The sequence below is a fragment of the Nycticebus coucang genome, chromosome 7, assembly GCF_027406575.1.
Source record: "Nycticebus coucang isolate mNycCou1 chromosome 7, mNycCou1.pri, whole genome shotgun sequence".
NCBI classification, from domain to species: Eukaryota; Metazoa; Chordata; class Mammalia; order Primates; family Lorisidae; genus Nycticebus; species Nycticebus coucang.
This window is the reverse complement of record NC_069786.1, coordinates 86,668,093-86,689,349: the sequence shown is the minus strand read 5'-3', so window position 1 is coordinate 86,689,349 and position 21,257 is coordinate 86,668,093. Positions and strand designations below refer to the sequence as shown.

The window sequence follows — 21,257 nt, the reverse complement described above, 5'->3', positions numbered from 1 at the left end:
TCCCGCCTTGCCCGGGGTAACGTGGATTGGCGCAGCTCGCAACCAATCCTCTGGCGGCGAGCCTGCCTCCAAAGGCTTCCGCAAGCTGCGCGCTGCTGGGGCGGACCACTGGCCTTCGGGGCGTGACGATACGCTGCCATAGCCGCTGGGGTGGTCCAGCTCCTTGCCGGCGGCAAAGAGTGGGGCGGCCGGTAAGTAGGCACGAACGCAGAGGGCACGAACACGGAGGAGCTGAACTGCTGCCTTCTTCGGTACAGAGATGCTGGCGCGCTAGGTTGTTCTGAGGGGACAGACTAGGCTCCGGCTGCCTCCGTGGCGCCCTGTACGGCCGTGGGTGGCAAGTGGCCTCAGAGGCTCGCCACCCCCACCCCCACCCCCGTCCTCGTTGATGTGCCACAGTCCTAACTGGATGTGCGGCTGGGAGAAGAAAGGGGGCCGGTGGGGGAGGCACTGCGGCGGCAGAAGCGGTGGCTTTTGCTGCGTTCCACTAGCCGGGAGCTCAGGCTGCTGGGGGAGGCTGCCACCGGGGTGCCGCTGCGGGTCGCCGTCTACCCGGGTACCGGCGAGGACAGAGCGAGAGGCTCTTCATTGTCTGTGGGCCATTGTTTGTCAGTCCTGAAGCGGCGCGGCATACCTGCCAGGGAAAGCTTTTCTGGGTAAGATAGGATCGGTACCACACTGCCTTGGTCTTCCACCAGAGATATACATTTTAGGCTTTTTCGGACATTTTTTTTTTTCCATCTTGTGGAAATTGGGCAAAGTATCTTAAGTGGTGGCATGTTCTACGTATAACTGTAACAGTTGAAAATAATATATGATAAATGATGGGTGTTTAGAGTAGAAGAAATGTTTATACATGAACTTTTGCTTTGTCTTAGAGATTTTCATTCCTGTTCATAGATCTTCAAAAGGTAACAAGGACATTATACTCTGAAATACTTGCTGGATGGGGTTATGAGAAATCCCTCTCTCTTGTGCTAACTCTGATGGAACAAATTAATATTTTTAAATCAAAGCTGTTCCCAATATAATCTAGCCCTGTTTCTCCCTCCCTGGGATGATTGATATTCAACACAGTTTATTTTTAGAGATTCTTCGCTGCAAGTAAACATCATCATTAAAATAATGTGGCTCAGTGAGTAGGGTGCTGGTCCCGTATACCTAGGGTGGCGGATTCGAACCTTGCCTCGGCCAAACTGCAACAAAAAATAGCCGGGTTGTGGTGGACACCTGTAGTCCAAGCTACTGGGGAGGCTGAGGCAAGAGAATCACCTAAGCCCAGGAGCTGGAGGTTGCTGTGAGTCACAGCACTCTACCAAGGGCAACAAAGTGAGACTGTCTCTAAAAACAAAACAAACAAAAAAAAAAAAACTGGGAACTATTATTAATTCTTCCTTTGGTGTTCATCTTGAATATAAAACGGTAATGGAAAATCTGTTTTAAAAAGAAAAAGGCTCAGTGCCCGTAGCTCAGTGAGTAGTGCACGGGGCCACTTGCACCCAGGCTGGCAGGTTGGAGACCAGCTCCGGCCTGCTAATACAACAATGACAACTGCAACCAAAAAATAGCGGGGTACTTCAGAGGCTGAGGCAAGAGAATCACTTAAGCCCAAGAGTTTGAAGTTGCTGTGAGCTGTGATGCTACGGCACTCTACCAAGGACAACAAAGTGAGACTCTGTCTCCAAAAAAAAAGAAAGGAAACTAAAGTTTCAGGGGAGTTACTTAGAGAAATACTTAGACTCATTGCTCTAACCCAGATGTATCACAAAATTGAGGATCATTATCCTTTGACAGTGTAAATTTTACACATTATGTCAATGGCATGTTCTTCCCATGGTGAGTATTCAAGAAGTGATCTGAACTCTAACCACTCTGTGGCTACAACATGACTTTAAAGAGTGGCTACTAAACAGACTGGCTGAGTCAGTTCTGCTTTCTTTAGATATTATTCTCTGGCAAGTTTAGCTCCTATCTTTTCACTTTGTTTTCATGATAGAAGGAAATGTAGGTTTTCTTTTTCAGTTGTAGTTTTCATGTCCATTATTTCATTTAGTAAAACTAACAAGCTAGAAGACAAGTTTAGGAAAGAGATTTAATTATTTATTTTTTCAAAGAGAATCATAAAAATAAGTTGTTTATTTTGCCATAAAGTCAAATGTTGAGGATTCTTTACTGCCTTCATCAGCATCTGCAAGTAGCATTTTTGGTGGGGGTATCTGTTCTATTTCAGAACTGGGAAAAAAATAATCCCTGTAACATTTACTTCACCATGTCAGAATTAGGGTTATTTGTGTTGGCAGTTATGTCAGTGTTGATACATTTTATTACTTCTCTACAGAGTAAACATGAATGTTGGAGTCGCCCACAGTGAGGTGAATCCAAATACCCGTGTAATGAACAGCCGGGGTATGTGGCTGACATATGCATTGGGAGTTGGCTTGCTTCATATTGTCTTACTCAGCATTCCCTTCTTCAGTGTTCCTGTTGCTTGGACCTTAACAAATATTATACATAATTTGGTAAGAATTTCACCTTATACTAAACACTTAAAAGCTTAACACTTAGTGTTTGCCAGAAGTGAAGGGGAAGAAGGAATGGGCAGGTACTATTTAATGAGTAGAGTTTTAGTTTTGCAAGATAAAAAAAGTTCTAGAACTGGATGGTAATGGTTGTACAAGAATGTGAAAGTGGGCGGCACCTGTGGCTCAAAGGAGTAGGGCGCCGGCCCCATATGCCGGAGGTTGCGGGTTCAAACCCAGTCCCGGCCGAAAACTGCAAAAATAAAATAAAAAATAAATAAAAAAAAAAAAAGAATGTGAAAGTACCTAGTACAACTAAATTATACGTTTAAAAAATGGCTAAGGTGGTAAATTTTATGGTATGTGTATGGTTAGGTTGTTATAATATAAAAAAAAAAACCTCAGGATGACATTAATAGCTTTATTAAAATATAATTCACATTCCTTAAAATTCACCCATTTAAAAGGTATAGTTCAGTGGTTTTTTAGTTTATAAGACTTATTTTGAAGAATTCTAGTCTGGGATTAATTTTGTTTTTTCTGTGACACTTTATTTCAATATTGAGGCACTTTTCTAAGTAAGACCTTTTCTCCTCCCCTCATTGTATAGAATCCACAAAATACTAGGTGATTTTTATAAAAATCACAAGAAACTATACTTCAGGCCACTGTGATATACTGATCAAACAGAATACTTGTTTTTTGGTTAACTGGAGTCTAATGAAAATCTTTGGTTTTAATTCTCACTCTTTCTTAAATGTATTAAGTATACTTCTATACTTCCCTATTTTGATATAGAAATTGTGAGCTTAATCACATCTTATATGATTAAGGATCATGTATGATTTAGTATCTTAGACTGCATCAGCTGCTTGTTGACTATCACCCTCCTATATTAGCTGTATTATATTGGTTCTACAAAATATCAGAGGTTTGATTAACTCTCCTGACCATTTGTTACAAAACAGAACATAACAATCCTCATAGTGATTTTTTTTATCTTTAATAGCATATTAAAGCTAGAATGAAAAGGGGAAAATCTAATTGAAATTTTTAATTGAATCTAGATTCCCTACCTGGATTTGTTTAAAGATACTGTCAAATTAAGAATTTAGAGCATTAAGACAGAAGAATGTAGGAGAAACAGATTTTTTAAAATTAGTATTTATTTTATATTTTTTGGAATGTATTGGAAGTTGACTTCAAGAAGAGGACAAGAACGATGTGCTAGTAAGAAATAAGTGAATGTGCATTTAGTACATTTTATGTGATAGACTTTGTAAGGGCAAACACTTTTTGTTTTGTTTTTCCAATAATGACTTCTGAAATACTTGACATTAAGCATCTCCCTTTTACTGAAAGCCTTCCTTTGGTTTCCATGGCATGACTTTCTCCTGGATATATTTCTGATATTTTCTTCTCTTAAAAATTGCTGTCCCCATGGTTCTTTTCTTCATCTCTTCATATGCTATATATTCTGCCTAGTTTACTTCATCTCATATTTTCAGTTGCTATCTATAGAATAAAAGTACTCATATTTCTATCATCTGATTACCTTGTACCTTAAATCAAACAAGTATAAATGGAACTTACCTTATTTCTATCAGTCTGTTCCTTTTGACTTCATTCCTAATCTTTTTTTTTTTTTAAACAAGAGTCTCATTCTGTTGCCCTGGGTAGAGTGCCGTGGCATCATCATAGCTCACAGGAACCTCAAACTCTTGAGCTCAAGGTATCCACTTGCCTCATCCTCCCAAGTAGCTGGGACTAAAGGCACCTGCCACAACACCCAGCTAGTTTTTCTATTTTTAGTAAAAAAAATACTTTTGCTCAGACGGTCTCAAACTCCTGAGCTCCAGCAGTCCACCTGCCTCAGCCTCCCAAAGTGCTAGGATTACAGGTGTGAGCTACCACACCCAGCATTCCTAATCTTCTGTAAAGGCCAAACCAGATGGCTGAATGTCAGTGGTAAAGTGATTAATATATAGGTTGAACATCCCAAATCTGAAAACCACAAATCAGAAATGCTCTAAAATTTGAAATTTTTTGAGCACCAATATGACACCACAGAAGAAAATTCCACACTTAATGTGACAGGTCATAATCACGTATATTTCATGCACAGAATTATTAAAAATATCATGTAAAATTACTTTCAGGCTATGTGACATCTCACATACACTTGCACTTATGAATGGAGGTTATTATTGGTAATAGGTAAATGTACATGTTTCAACTTACATACAGAGTCAATTTAAGAGTAAACCTGTAGAACCTATCTTGTTCATAACCTAGGGACTGTCTATATATGAAACATAAGTGAACTTCATTGATATGGGTCTCATCCCCAGTATACCTCATGTTGCATGTGCAAATATTCCAAAATCTGAAAAAAAATCCAAAAATCTGAAACACGTCCAGTCCCAAGCACTTCAGATAAGGAATACTCAACCCATAATGTATGGTCCACATGGAGACTATTTTGAGAGTAAAAAAGGGAGCTGGTAATAATTTATTCCAAGAGAATAGGTGTAAATCAGAACCAATCATGACCATAGAATACACATATGCTCATCCTAGTCTTAGGATAACTTCTCCTTTTTCTTTGTAGTCCTTATCTATTTGGTCAAAGCACTGTCCATTGTACTGAATTACTATCAACTTGATTCCCATACCCTTATTTTTTTCTCAGGTGGATTACCCCAATAAATCAAATAGTCTTCTTGATGCTCTATTCTACCCTCCTCCATTCCAGCTTAGCAAGGTGATATTTTAAAAATGCATGTCTGCTCAGGTCATGCTTTAAGTCTTTTTTTTTTTTTTTTTTTTTTTTTAGACAGAGCCTCAAGCTGTCACCCTAGGTAGAGTGCCATGGCATCACAGCTCATAGCAACCTCCAGCTCCTGGGCTCAAGCGATTGTCCTGCCTCCGCCTCCCAAGTAGCTGGGACATAGGTGCCCGCCACAACGCCCGGCTATTTTTCGGTTGCAGCCATCATCGTTGTTTGGCAGGCCCAGGCTGGATTAGAACCTGCCAGGTCAGGTTTATGTGGCTGGCACCTTAGCCGCTTGAGCCACAGGCGCCGAGTCTTCTTTAAGTCTTTCAATGATTAACCATTGCATTCATTGTAAAATTCCAAGTTTCTTGTGTAGCATATAAAACTATTTAATAAAAGTGCAGAGGCAATAAAGGGGTTCCACCTTATCTCACCCATCTCTAAACACAGGCTGTGCTCTAGCAATAAAATTATTTTGCTCTGGCTTGGTGCCCGTAGTACAGTGGTTACAGCGCCAACCACATACACTGAAGTTGGCGGGTTTGAACCCAGCCTGCGCCAGCTAAAACAATGACAACTGCAACAAAAAATAGCCGGGCGTTGTGGCAGGCACCTGTAGTCCTAGCTACTTGGGAGGCTGAAGCAAGAGAATCACTTAAGCCTAAGAGTTGGAAGTTGCTGTGAGCTGTGATGCTACAGCACTCTACTGGGGGTGACATAATGAGACTCTGTCTCAAAAGAAAAAAAAAATCATTTTACTATCACCTTTCTGCTTTGGCTTAAGCTTTTCTACTATGTTAACACACACACACCCTCCTTTCTGCTCTGCCTGATTCCTGCTTGCCCAGCAAAACTCTGCTCAGGTATCACCTTTAGGAATCTATACAACTCAACATGCTGCATTCTTTTACCATGTGTTTATTATAGTTTTATAATTAGCAGTTTATCTTTTTATTTTTTAATTTCTGTATCTCTAAAAACCTGCTAAGAAGTGTTCTGAATAAATTAGTCTTTTTCCCTTCTCCAATGGCACATGTATTAAATGTATTTTAGAAGTCATCCCCTGGACTGCACACCCCTCTCCCCCATTTTCAAGTTGGTCAACCAAGATTGAGATGCAGTATATGACCATGAACAAATGATAGGTAACTGACTCCATGTAGGAAAGCTAGCTTCTGATTTATTCATTATTAGTATCTGATTTATGTATTTAGCTCACCACACTAAAAGCCTTAACTAGCCATAGATGTAGCAATTACATGACTCCAAATTTCAGTTTCCTTTGAAGATAGCCTACATTAAAGCAATTAAAATTGTAAAATACATACTGAATGCTTTTAAATGTGGGAAAACCTGGGTAGAAAAATATACCACATTTGTCTTTTTGAGCTATACAGTAGAAACCTACAGTGATATTTTTATGCTTTGCTACATTTCCTCCTTAGAGGTACTAATGCTTCACAAGATTCTTATCCTAGCCTTAAAAATGAATGAGAACGCTCTTCATTTTGATTTAGTAAATATTTATTAAAGACTATTCATGAGTTATATACTGCCTTTTCCTTAATTCTTTGAATGTGGGAATAATCATCACTGCATCACTAACATTTTTATATAATGACTACTTAAATAATATTGGGGTAAAAGATAACATGATCAAGTAAGATTTTATTCTTTTTCAATGAAAAGGATATATAAAATAAACTGACTAAATATTACATTCTAAACACTAGTAAGTGCATATCATTAGAAGAAAATAGATTCTAACACATGTGGTCTAAAATAAAGGTTCTTTTGGGGAGTCATATACTCCTGAACATTTGAAAACATATACTTTGTTTCATAATTCCCTTTAAGCCCTATGTGGAAATGGTTTCCTGGTGCTTACAGAATAAACACTTCTTGGTTTAATGTCATCTTCCGACATATCTCATTGGTTACTGTGTACTAGCCCTTGTTCCTTAAGTATTCAGGGTAATGGGGGAAAAAAAACACTATGCAAACAACTCTAACATCATATATTGTACTGTAAGAGTATTTTCAATAAAATTCTGTGACCACCATATGAGCAGGAGGCTAATTAATACTAATAAGGAGGGTTTCACTAAGGAATTGTCATTTGAGCTGAACCTTCAAGAATGAGGTTAACAAAGTAGCCGCAAGGCTTTGCCCCAGCAACAAAGGAACCTTTTCTCTCTGCATTGCAGAGTACTCAGTACATTTGATATCAATTTCTGCCCTACCTTCTAATTGTTTGTTTATATCTTTTTTTCTTCTGAGACCAGTGGTTCTCAACCTTCCTAATGCCACGACCCTTTAATACAGGTTCCCCATGTTGTGGTGACCCCCAACCATAAAATTATTTTCGTTGCTACTTCATAACAGTAATTTTGCTACTGTCATGAATTGTATTGTAAATATCTGATATGCAGGTTGTATTTTCATTGTTACAAAGGGGTTGTGACCCACAGGTTGAGAACCTCTGTCTTAGAGGATTGAATTTTTTTCAAGGGTAGGTACATCTGTTGTTCAGTTTTATATGTGTATACACATCCTGTGTCCTATACGTATCATCCACTTATTAAATGTTTAGTGATTTAAGTACAACTGAACATAAGTCCTTTCCTCCATAGTTGTTATTGCAGCTAGATAACTTTTGAGTTGCCTATTGAAATAACTAGAAGTGGACTAAGCTTTGAAAGGAAAGTCTCTCTTCACTAAGTATAATGTAAAATTTCAAATCATGAATTATTCTATTTTTTCTATATATAGTATTTATTAAAAGTTGAAGCAGAAAAAACTATGATAATATTTAGAGTTTCTGCTACAAACAATAGGAAAAACTATTTATGATAATATTTAGGCTACTATCTAAATGGACATCATAATCTCCAAGAAATCAAATCTAGTATATACATATTGTTTTTCATAACCTAACCACAAAATTAGGAGTTTATACATACCATCTAACAGAATAGCTTTTAGTGATATTTTCACTTTGGTTTTTGAAAAGTAACTTCACCGGCGGCGCCTGTGGCTCAGTGAGTAGGGCGCTGGCCTCATATGCCGGCGGGTGGCGGGTTCAAACCCAGCCCCGGCCAAAACTGCAACAAAAAAATAGCCAGGCGTTGTGGCGGGCGCCTGTAGTCCCAGCTGCTCGGGAGGCTGAGGCAAGAGAATCACGTAAGCCCAAGAGTTAGAGGTTGCTGTGAGCTGTGTGACGCCACGGCACTCTACCCGAGGGCGGTACAGTGAGACTCTGTCTCTACAAAAAAAAAAAAAGAAAAGTAACTTCACAAGAAACACTATTGTAGGGTGTGGGGGTCACAGTGTGTGACAGACCTTTTGGGGGTGGGACACAATTATAAGAGGGACTTTACCTAACAAATGCAATCAGTGTAAACTGGTTTTTTCTGTAACTTCAATGAAGCCCCAACAACAACAACAACAACAACAACAAAAAAGAAACACTATTGTGGAACAACAGTGATTTCAAAAGTGAATTGAGTGAGTCACATATTCTGCCTACTACATCAAATCATTTTTGTTGCTTTGAAAAAGAACTATTCAGGTAAAGGCAGCCCCAATATTAAATATTTCAAAACTATGTTCTCTAACAGATTTTAGTTTATTAAAATCTAGTTTTATTTTATTATTACTAGTTTATATTATTTATCATTTTATAAGTATTATCTGATTTACTCTGAAGAAAAATTTTCTACACACTGGGGGAAAAAGTTAATCCTGAAACAAACTGAAGAAGGATGTCATGAATCACAACTCATGTAACATACAGTGTAAAAACTGATTCTAGTGCCACATAAGTTGCATTTAACTCATACACAGAAAACAATCGGAAGTAACAAATTTTTCATTAAATTAGGAAGGATTGTTTTTGAAGTTGTTTTTTTTTTTTTTTGTAGAATACCGTGGCCCCAAAGAAAAAATTGTTTTCTAGTTTGACAGTTAATGTGTTAAAACTTGAGCTGTAGGCCCATATTTAAATGGACCAGCTTTTATATTCAATATTTAATAAATCCCATATTCTCTTAAAAAAAAGAAAACTTGATCTATTAAGTTAGCAGCTAAAGACAGTCACAGACAGCTGGAACTACATTAATGTTTAATAACAAAGACTTTGTATTTCATGTTGTTCATAAACTCCCTTGTTTGTTTTCCAGGGTATGTATGTATTTTTGCATGCAGTGAAAGGAACACCTTTTGAAACTCCAGACCAGGGTAAAGCAAGACTGCTAACTCATTGGGAACAACTGGACTATGGAGTACAGTTTACATCTTCACGGAAGTTTTTCACAATTTCTCCAATTATTCTGTAAGTGGCAAAAATTTTTAGGTAGGAGGATAAGAGGAAGATGTCCTTTTATGAGATTGATTTGGAATATTTCATTGAAAACTTTTATCAGTAAATAGCTACTTCAGATAAAGTACAGGAAAAAATTTTAAGTTGGTAATAAACCAGTTTTCACTTAAGAAAGCACATAAGGAGATGGCATTGCATGCTCATCAGTGTGCCTAAGATACTCTAGGATATACGGGTCCAATATAGTGCACCCCGTTCTTAGGTTTCTTATAAGAAAATTAAACACATAATTATATTCTGTATCACACCATCAGATTAATTTTTCTTTTTTTTTTTTTTTTTGTAGAGACAGAGTCTCACTTTATTGCCCTCGGTAGAGTGCCGTGGCGTCACACAGCTCACAGCAACCTCCAACTCCTGGGCGTAGGTGATTCTGCCTCAGCCTCCCGAATAGCTGGGACTACAGGCGCCCACCACAACGCCCAGCTATTTTTTTGTTGCAGTTTGGCCAGGGCTGGGTTTGAACCCGCCACCCTCGGTATATGGGGCCGGTGCCCTACTCACTGCCCCAGATTAATTTTTCTAAACAATGGTTTAGAGATGGTAAGAATTTCATGGCTACCTAGTCCTATTAGATTTTCAGACTCATTGGGAGAGACAGTATGGTTTCAAAAAGAGAGGTCAGGTTTTCAATATAGAACAGACCTGGGTTGAGTTTTATATGTATTACTTAGCCCACCTCGTTTGCTCATATATAAAATTATAGCTAATGATAACTAATTTAATCCTTTTGTTACAAAAAATAAATGAGCTAATGTATATCTGTAAAGCATCTAACCTTCTAACTGGTATCTAATGTCTTCCTGTTACCTGATATTGAGGATCCTCCAGAAAATGGTTCCTACTTCATTTTCTCTTTTTTTTTTTTGTACAGACAGAGTCTCATTGTACCACCCTCAGGTAGAGTGCCGTGGCGTCACACGGCTCACAGCAACCTCTAACTCTTGGGCTTTACGTGATTCTCCTGCCTCAGCCTCCTGAGCAGCTGGGACTACAGGCGCCCGCCACAACGCCCGGCTATTTTTTTTTTTTTTGTTGCAGTTTGGCCGGGGCTGGGCTTGAACCCGCCACCTTCGGCATATGGGGCCGGCGCCCTACTCACTGAGCCACAGGCGCCGCCCTACTTCATTTTCTCTTAAAATGAAAATTTTATCTCCACCCAACTCCCACCAGATCAAACTCAACCAGCATTTCCTAAATATTTCATTTGTAGTCGTCCTACTTCTATGTCTTTATTCAAATCTTATCTCCTACTTGAAATGCCTTTGCCTTTATTTTTTTTTCCAACTTTACTGAGGTATAATTGACAAAAATTGTATATGTTTTATTTTATTTTTCCAAAGAATTTATAAGTACATAGATTGCTTTGAGGGCAGCATCTGTGGCTCAAAGGGGTAGGGCGCTGTTCCCATGTGCCAGAGGTGGCAGGTTCAAACCCAGCCCTGGCCAAAAAAAAAAAAAAAAAAGATTGCTTTGAATCCTGCTCTCTGTATGGTGTCCTGTACATAATAGATGTATCTCACACATATAATATCTTAATACTCTATACCATATACCTCATACTTAACTTTTTATCTATGATAGATCAGTACAGCCGTTAGTAGCAGAAAAGACTTGCTGGCGGTATGGGAATTCCTAGGGAGGATAGGTTTTGGATAGATGTTTAAGTAAAGGAAGACATTTTCAAGTGAAAGGAATAAACTATTTAGATAATAATAGGCTTCTTTTTCCTTGTATTTATACACTTCGAAGAAATTTTATTTTTAATCCTATATTAAAATTAATCTCAAAGAAAACTGTGTGGTCTAACAAAAATAAATGCAGTAACAAAAATATTCATTGTTCAGATGCCTCTAAGTTTCGCTTTTGACTCAACTTTTAAGGTTTGTGACTTTTTGCCATTTTCTTAAAAGTCTCAGTTTTCTCATCTATAAAACATTGAGGATTGTAGGCGGTGCCTGTGGCTCAGTGAGTGGGGCACTGGCCCCATATACCAAGGGTGGTGGGTTCAAACCCGGCCCCCGCCAAACTGCAACGAAAAAATAGCCAGGTGTTGTGGTGGGTGCGTCTCCTACTCGGGAGGCTGAGGCAAGAGAATCACCTAAGCCCAGGAGTTGGAGGTTGCTGTGAGCTGTGTGACGCCACAGCACTCTACCCAGGGCGATAAAGTGAGACTCTGTCTCTTCAAAAAAAAAAAAAAAATATTGAGGATGGCAAAAATGCTGACATTCTGAATTTTCAATAAGAGCCACAGGGGCGGTGCCTGTAGCTCAACGAGTAGGGCGCCGGCCCCATATGCCGGAGGTGCTGGGTTCAAACCCAGCCCTGGCCAAAAACTGCAACCAAAAAAAAAAAAAAGAGCCACAAAAAGAGTTCATTTAAGATGTATTTGTGTATAAATCCATATTTCTCAATATCTTTTTGCTCAACAGGTATGATTTCAAGTATTTTGATTAGATTCCTTATGTAACTAATGAAACAGCATTAAAGCCCTCTATATGGCATTGATATGTTTTGAAGTAGTTTCATATTTTCTTATTTAATCATCATTTGTCAGGTAGGTGTGATATGGCAAGTTATCCCATATTTTTATTTTTATTTGAGACAGAGTCTCAGTATGTCGTCCTTGGTAGAGTACTGTGGCGTCACAGCTCACAACAACCTCAAACCCTTGGGCTTAAGCAATTCTCTTGCGTCAGCCTTGCAAATAGCTAGGACTACAGGTACCCGCCACAATGCCGGGCTATTTTTTGTTATTGTTGTGATTGTAGTTGTCGTTGTTTAGCAGGCCCAGGCTAGATTTGGTGCTATCCCATATTTTTAGATAAACAGACTCAAATACATTACTTTGCTCAAGATCTTGCAGCTAGTTGGAGTCAAGAGTTGAGATTAAACCCTAAAACTTTTATCTTCTAATACAGTATCTTTCCAATATATCCATTGCCAAATAAAAGTTGTCATTCTGATTCCCACTTGGGTTTTGGATATCATTGGACAGTTGTCTACGTTTTTGAAACAATCAAGTAATTTTCATATAATTTATACACAACTAGTTTTTATTCAAAGACAAAACAAGGGGACATATGCTATGATATGGTAAGGACCCATTGTAAAATTTATTATTGCCAACCTATCAGTTTATAAACTTGTAATGATGATAGGAAATTAAATGAGCTTACTAAATGTAAGTGCTATCCATTTTGTTCTATCCTGTTTTTGAAGTATAAAAACAATCTTCAAGTACAGTATATGAAAACAGAAAGAAAATATGGTTCAACTCTCGAATTTTCTGACTATAGTTTGTTAAATAGGTGGAAGATTACATAGTTTCTCAATATAGATTGTTCTGAAAATGATATACAATAAAACCACTGTAGCTGACCACCCCCCTATATTGATCTCCTCCTTAAGGAGGTGGTCCTTTTCATAGACTGGACATGCACCACATGTACGTGTTAGTACAGCAGACCTAGTTCCTTATGTTGACCACCTCTGTATGTTGACCAGTTTGTTATAGTCCTTGAGTGGTCAATTTAAAAAGGTTCTACTGTATACACTTCTTGTATTTTTTTGGTACCTGTATTTTTTATTCCATTTATTGAATTTTTTTTTTTTTTTTTTTGAGACAGAGTCTTACTTTCTTGTCCCCAGTAGAGTGCCATGGCATCATAGCTCATAGCAACCTCAAACTCTTGAGCTCAAGTGATTTTCTTGCCTCACCCTCCCAATTAGCTGGAACTACAGGTACCTGCCACAATGCCTGGCTATTTTTTTTAAGAGACGGGATCTCACTCTTGCTCAGGCTGATCTCAAAATTGTGGGCTCAAGCCATCCACCCACCTCTACCTCCCAGAGTGCTAGGATTACAGGCAAGAGCCACACACACACCCCTCTCCACCCTCCAGCCTGTTTTTACATATAAATGGAAGTAGCTGTTCTTTTCTAATCATATTACACTAGATACTTTTCTCCCTTTATATGACAAACTAATGACAGTAGTTAGAGGAAAGGCTATAAAAGTTATTAGACAAACACCTATCAGGAAACTAACTTCTTAGTTATGATCAAGTATGATATGATCTTTTATTTTTTCAGTTTATCTATATTGGGATATTATTTTAGTAACCAAAGTGTCTGCATGTTGATACACCCTTGGGTAAAATGAGACATTCTGGACACAGTGATTTATGGTTTTAAAGGTGGTTTAGGCTTGTTACATTCTCAGATAATAGATGTCTGAATATGTTCACGGACTTGGTTATACAAAACAGCTGGAATTTTACAACGGTCTCTTTCAGGGTACCAGTTAAACTGGTTATAGACCTGTTCATCTACAGTATGAAAATAAGAACATTAAAAGGCAGCCAAGTCTTTGTTTCTTTCAAAATATGAATTGTGCTAAAAAACTAAAACTCCATTTTTCAAAGCTTTACAATAGTGGTTCTTAACTTGTGGGTTATAAAGCCTTTTGAAAATAAGATAAATAGATGCTTCAGAAACATACACAGAAATGCAAAACTACACCTGAAATTTCAGACAGCATATGACCCCTAGTTTAAAAGACTTCCACTTTAAAAGATACTAAGTGCTAATGCATTCTATTGATTGTATTTAATATAATTGCAGAAATGTTAAATGTGCACCTCCATTAAACAAATTTCTAAATCCCAAATCAAATAAACTAGAAATCAAATTAAAATGTTTCTTTTACTGTTCAAAATGGTTTTAAGTATGTAAGTTTCCGTGGCCTTTCTACTACCTTTTAAACTTCTTAAATTCTAAATAATTTTACTTTTGAATGTTTTATGTATTCTTAACTTTTATCTCTACAGATATTTTCTGGCAAGTTTCTATACGAAGTATGATCCAACTCACTTCATCCTAAACACAGTTTCTCTCCTGAGTGTGCTAATTCCCAAAATGCCACAACTACATGGTGTTCGGATCTTTGGAATTAATAAGTATTGAAATGTTTTGAAACTGAACAAAACTTTTTTACAGTTACTGAGTTCCTATAAGGAAGGAGTGGTTAGTAAACTGCACTGTTTCTGTGATAATGTGAAATGAGGAATTTACATTGGAGGGCCAATTGGGTTCTTCATATGTTGTTTTGAAGTGCAGATTTCTATTAAAAGATGTGCCTCTACTTAATGCATCTGGCATATGTCTGAAGAGAGGCTTTATAAGCAGGCTGGGCAGGCCCAGCTTATAAGAAATGACAACACAGTGAGGGTGTAGTAGATAAATCCAAGGAAATAAGAGATTTGTAAGAAACTGAGACCAGCTTAACGTCAATGAATGGGCATTATGTTAGGAAAAGAAGATTTCCAATCATTCATTCATAGTCACTTTAAGTAGACTTACATGTAAAACAGAATCATCTCTTTATAAGTTTATTAAAGATTGTTTTTATTACTATACAAATTCCTCTTATTTTATGTAAGAGGATATATACCCTCTCGTTTTAGGCAAACCAGTTCCTACTTATGAGTATACTTTTTTGTTTTGCTGGCTCAGTATCGTGTGTTGATAGATAAGGTCATTTTTATATTTATTACGTTACAGAGTTCATGAAGATTTGCCTTCATGACTGATTGGTGATAGAAGATAGCCAGGTATCACATGAGTAGCCTCTAAGTCAGTGTTTTAATCTTGGAACCCAAAGTGGGTTTTACTGCTTTTCCAGACACAAGACTGCTAGACCAGTTAAGAAAATAATTTATTTCAAGCTGCTGAAATATATGGTAATTTAAAGTGTCTGCTTATTTGGTTCATGAATTTAATAGGTAAAGTTTGTCATTTTTGAGTAAGGAAATATAAAATGAACATCTATATAGCCAACCTGTGGTCTGGTAGAAACTGCTTCTCTAGCAATAGTACCAAAGTAAGTAATGGATTCTTTTTTTTTTAGCATGTCTGCAGTAAAAGATAAATTTTCTTTTCTTAGTCTGCCTGCTCTTAACCCCCATATTTGCCCATTATCATTATTTTTCCTCTTAATACATGGGTCTTAAGATCATCCAAAATGGTAACTATTTCCAGAACACCAACCATATTGAATTCTTGTGACTCAGGAAAGCTTTCTCTAGTTGGCTAACATTAATTAAAAGACATAACTACATACTATTTTGAGAAGTAAACATATGAAAAAAACAAAGTTCTAATATGAGATGAAATTTAAAAATTCAGTAACATTTATAAACAAAATTGAGTGAAAACAAGTTATAGACCAACTTAAAAATCAATTTGTGTCAATAAACTGCCTTTTGGGGGTAATGATCATTGTTGTGTATTTCAAAAGTATTGAGTTTAGAAATCAGTTGTATGATACAGCCTTTGTATGTTTGTCTTTTCTCATGTATTTTTAAATAACCAGTAATCTATACTTAATAAAATTTGTCCTTGGTGTACGATTATTTCAAAAGCACTCCAAATTCAGTCATCAAAATTGCATTGACATTTTTCAAGTTTATTCTGAAGCAACTGAATTTGGTAACAAAATGTAACCAAAAAATTGCTGTGTTCTTCTTCATTTTAACGTTTAATTATCTCAAAAGACTTACATTCTTTGTACATACCTCAGAGATGTCTACCTCTGATAAAGCCTTTCTTCCCCATTTTGCCATCTCTCTCCTTTCAGTGTTTAAAAAACATTTAGATATTAGAGGGAAACTCTGTTGTACATATTATTTTAGGTATATCCAAACAGGATAAACAACTCCCTCCCCTTAGGTGCTCACATTCTATTTGGAGGACAAATTAATAAATGAGTAAACAGGTACATGTTATGTAGCAGTAAATGCAATGGAAAAAAATTAAGCAGGTAATAGGAGGCAGGGGAGCCTGCCTGAGGAAGGCCTTCCCTAAGATCCTGTCTGAGGTGACATTTAAGCACAGACATTGCTAAAGTGAAGGAGCAAGCAGTAAAAGATCTGGGGAAAGAGCATTCCCAGAAGAGGTAATGACAAATACCAATATTAAGACTGGGGCAGGAATGAGGCAAGTTTAAGAAAGAAAAAGACAGCCACAGGCTAGAAAGGAGTAAGCAAGGAGGAGAATGGGTAGCAAATGAGGTCTGAGAAGCAGATAGAGCCCAAATCATAAAGAGATTTATAAATCAGGGATAACAAGCAGATTTTAATCAAAGTGTGTCAAAGCCATTGGAGAATTTCATACAGGAAATTAAAGGGACCTAATTTTTTTTTTTTTTTTGAGACAGTCTCACTATTCGCCCTCGGTAGAGTGCTGTGGTATCACAGCAACCTCAAACTCTTCGGCTTAAGCGATTCTCTTGCCTCAGCCTCCCAAGTAGCTGGGACTATAGGTGCCCGCCACAACGCTTGGGCTATTTTTTAGGCGGGGAGCGGGGGGGTTGTAATTGTCGTTTTTTGGCAGGCCCTGGTTGGATTTCAACCCACCTGCTTCGGTGTATGTGCCTGGTGCCCTAGCCACTGAGCTATAGGCACCAAGCCAAGGGACCTATTGTTTTTTAAAAGTTACTAATTTTGAGAATAAACTACAAAGGGATAGAAAGCCAGGAGAAAAACTGGGAAGCTACTGTAGGCAAAAAATAGCTCAACCTAGGGAAACAGCAGATAAAGGGGGAAGAAGTGGTCAGATTTGAGATACACTTTGCACATACAGCTCACAAGACACTGGTGTATTGAACAATGAATGGGAGGGAATTCAAATGACTCCTAGTCTTCTTGGCCTTAGCACTTAAGTGAATGGTTGTGCTAAATACAGAACTTTTGTAGTCAATTTTACAGGTTTGTACAAATTAATGAAAAAAAATTGCTATGGGGCTTTTTAAATAAGATCTATGACTATTATTGAAAACAAAATCAATTGTCATGCCATAATAGTTCCTAATTTCAAGTCTGGAAGACATAATTGCAATTGCTAAGTAGTCATGAGCCCAGAAATGCCACTAATTTTAGCTTTCATCACTGAATCTTTCCTGTAGCAGTTGTAAGTTTGGAGTTCTAATGACTTTTCTATTTCTCTCATTTCTCCTATATTTATTGGAATCACCTGTAAGGAATGTTTGTCATGTTTATATTACGAACTCATGAATATTTTATTCTTTGGATTATCCATTATCATTATTTCATTTGTTGCTCAAATTGTCCTACAGTTTAGACCATTGGAAGTTCTTCCAAGCTGGTTCCTGTGTCCTTTTGATGTGCCTCCATCCCTTTTTTCTTTTTAGGTTTATAGTATTATTAAATGGCAAAGATCCTAAGAGGCATTAACAGTTATTTCCTGAACTAATATCTGTGTTAATTAGCTTTGTAGAGCTATTATGATGCTAAGAGTTAGAAAAGCCCTTAGAGACTATGTATTTCAAACCCCACACCATAGCTTGAATCTTTTATTAACCAGCACCCTTCTATTGTTTTAATCCTAATAAAAGACTTACAATTTTTTTTTTTTTTTTTTTTTTGGTTTTTGGCCAGGGCTAGGTTTGAACCCGCCACCTCTGGCATATGGGACCAGCGCCCTACTCCTTGAGCCACAGGTGCCACCCAAGACTTAGAATTTTTAAAGCAGCATATTCTGTTTGTTTGGGGATTTATAATTTGTTTTATATTGAGTCAAACTCTAGTCCTTGTTCTGTGAAACTCTTAACTATTTAAAGATATCAACAGCATTGAGTAAACATTACTAGATTCTTCATCATTCCATATAATTTCTAATTTCTCCACTATTCTGGTAATTCTGCTCTAAGTTTCGGTTATTGTTTGTTATATAACATTAGAGCTAAATATAAGAATTGTAAGGTATGCCACTTACCTTGTTCTGGATCTCTCTTTTTTTTAATGTAACATAATATCACTTTTGCTATTTTGACAGCCACATACTACTGATTAACTTTATGGCCACTAAAACTTCAAGTCTCCAACATACGGTGCTATTGAATGATGGCTTCCCTTTCATATGTTAAGTTTTGAGGTTTTTTGTTTTTTTTTTAAGACACAGAGTCTCATTTTACTCACTTTATCGCCCTGGGTAGAGTGCTATGGCATCACAGCTCACAGCAACCTCCAACACTTGGGCTTTGGCGATTCTCTTGCCTCACACTCCAAAGTAGCTGGGACTACAGGCGCTTGCCACAACGCCCGCCTATTTTTTGGTTGCAGTTTGGCCGGGTCGTATTTGAACTCGCCACCTTTAGTATATGGGGCTGGCACCCTACCATCTGACCCACAGGTGCCGCCCATTTTGAGGGTTTTAGACTTACTTTAGAAGTAGGTTCTCTCTGTTACACAGGCTGAAGTGGCTTGGTTCTAAGTTACTGCAGCCTCAAACTCCTGGGCTCAACTGATCCTCCCACTTCAGCCTCCTGAGTCACTGAATTATAGGTGTATGCCACCATACTCAGCTCATATTAACTTATTAAATGGATTAAATCATAGTCTAAGACTACTTATTCTTCCTATAGAACTACATCTTGTTGGATTTTCACCTATTGATTCATCTTGTCTAAATGAAGTTGAATCCTGATCGTCATATAATACATTTCTCCTATATAGTATCTCCTATTTTAGTATATGTTGCCAGTATGACCTCAAAATACCTTCATGCTAGTCATGAAAATGACAAATGCAGCAACCCAGTATAGACCAGAGCAGTTTAGTAGTCTTAATAGGATAAATAGGAAAGAGTAATTCTCAAAATTAAGAGTAATTTTGGATAATTGGATAGTACATTTTTTTTTTTTAATATAGTCTCACTATGTCACCCTCAGTAGAGTACCTTGGCATCACACCTCACAGCAACCTCAAACTCTTGGGCTTAAGCAGTTCTCTTGCCTCAGCCTCCCAGGTAGCTAGGACTACAGGCGCCCGCCACAATGCCCATCTATTTTTTTGTTGCAGTTGTCATCACTGTTTAGTTGACCCACACCAGGCTGGAACCCGCCAGCCTTGGTGCATGTGGCTGGCACCATAACCACTGTGCTACAGGCGCTGACCCTGGATAATACATGTTGATGTGGGAAATGTGTCAGTACTGGGAACACAGGTCTAGACAAAATATCCTAAATGGAAGTTTGGAAGAGTGTTTGGCAGGGAAGAAGATGGGTAGGAGAATGGCAGAGTTAAACTCCACTCCATTTTGTCTGGTGTCAAAAGAAAAATACTAAAATGTTTCATTTGATTTTACTCCCTAATTTCAGTTCAAGTTAAAAACAATACAGGGATTAATAGCTCATTATATCTGGCTTAAAATTTTTCATTTAGGTACAAAGAAATATGAAAGAATTATAAACATTAAATTCAGAACACTGCATATCAGATATACAGGTGATATTTTATCTGTCTTTTTTTTAGTTATTAATACTTTATTCATTTAGCATTTCACAGTCATATCCATCACAAAGCAATATGTGTGAGCCACAGACTTGTCCTATTCATCTGGAGGTTGATTAATATGAGGGTAAGATTAGATAGCACAATACAAGTTTAGAAAATGTATTGCCCGGCTCGGCGCCTGTGGCTCAAGTGGCTAAGGCACCTGCCACATACACCTGAGCTGGCTGGTTAGAATCCAGCCTGGCCCGCCAAACAACAATGATGGCTGCAACCCAAAAATAGCCAGGTGTTGTCGCGGGCACCTGTAGTCCTAGCCACTTGGGAGTCAGAGACAAGAGAATTGCTTGAGCCCAGGAGCTGAAGGTTGCTGTGAACAATGATGCCATGGCACTCTACCCAGGGTGACAGCTTGAGGCTCTGTCTCAAGAAAAAAAAAAATGTATTGCCCAATTAGATTGTTATTTTTAATGCACTTAAAAATTGCTCTGCTTGGGCTTGGTGCCCATAGCACAGTAGTTACAGCACCAGCCACATACACCAAGGCTGGTGGGTTTAAACCCGGCCTGGGTCAGCTAAACAATGACAGCTGCAACAAAAAAGTAGCTGGGTGTTGTGGCAGGCGCCTGTAGTCCCAGCTACTTGGGAGGCTGAGGCAAGAGAATCACTTAAGCCCAGGAGTTGGAGGTTGCTATGAGCTGTGACACCATGGCACTCTACCAAGAGCAACATAATGAGACTCTGTCTCAAAAAAACAAACAAAAAAATTGCTCTACTTGAGGGCGGCGCCTGTGGCTCAGTCGGTAAGGTGCCGGCCCAATATACCGAGGGTGGCGGGTTCAAACCCGGCCTCCGATGAACTGCAACCAAAAAAGAGCTGGGCATTGTGGCAGGCGCCTGTAGTCCCAGCTACTCGGGAGGCTGAGGCAAGAGAATCGCTTAAGCCCAGGAGTTGGAGGTTGCTGTGAGCTGTGTGATGCCATGGCACTCTACCAATAAAGTGAGACTCTGTCTCTACAAAAAAAAAAAAAAAAAATTGCTCTACTTGAACAACAATAAAAAAAGAAAGTCTATAAAACTATAGATAAATAAAATGATTGGCCATCGATGGCTAAGACATAACTAAGTATCTTTCAAAGTTGAAGCTATAGTGCACCTCCCATAGCTCAGTGGGTAGGGTGCCAGCCACATATACCAAGGCTGGTGGGTTCAAACCCATCCTGGGCCAGCTAAACAACAACTGCAACAACAACAACAAAAAAGCGAGC

General features: G+C 38.2%; 2 protein-coding genes across 3 annotated transcripts in view; one reads left to right on the top strand and one right to left on the bottom strand.

Annotated features, from left to right (window-relative positions):
- Positions 1–21,257, bottom strand: part of PMS1 (PMS1 homolog 1, mismatch repair system component) — a 128,184-nt gene that overhangs the window by 102,548 nt on the left and 4,379 nt on the right. The window lies entirely within an intron of this gene.
- Positions 101–15,092, top strand: ORMDL1 (ORMDL sphingolipid biosynthesis regulator 1). Of its 2 annotated transcripts, none has more exons than XM_053598376.1 (4): positions 101–191; positions 2,339–2,519; positions 9,477–9,628; positions 14,509–15,092. In XM_053598376.1, exons 2-4 carry the CDS (start codon positions 2,346–2,348, stop codon positions 14,642–14,644), a joined length of 462 nt encoding a protein of 153 aa, XP_053454351.1. In that variant the 5' UTR covers positions 101–191; positions 2,339–2,345; the 3' UTR covers positions 14,645–15,092. The 2 variants fall into 2 exon arrangements, with proteins under 2 accessions (XP_053454351.1, XP_053454352.1); XM_053598377.1 differs by lacking the exon at positions 101–191 and adding an exon at positions 292–656.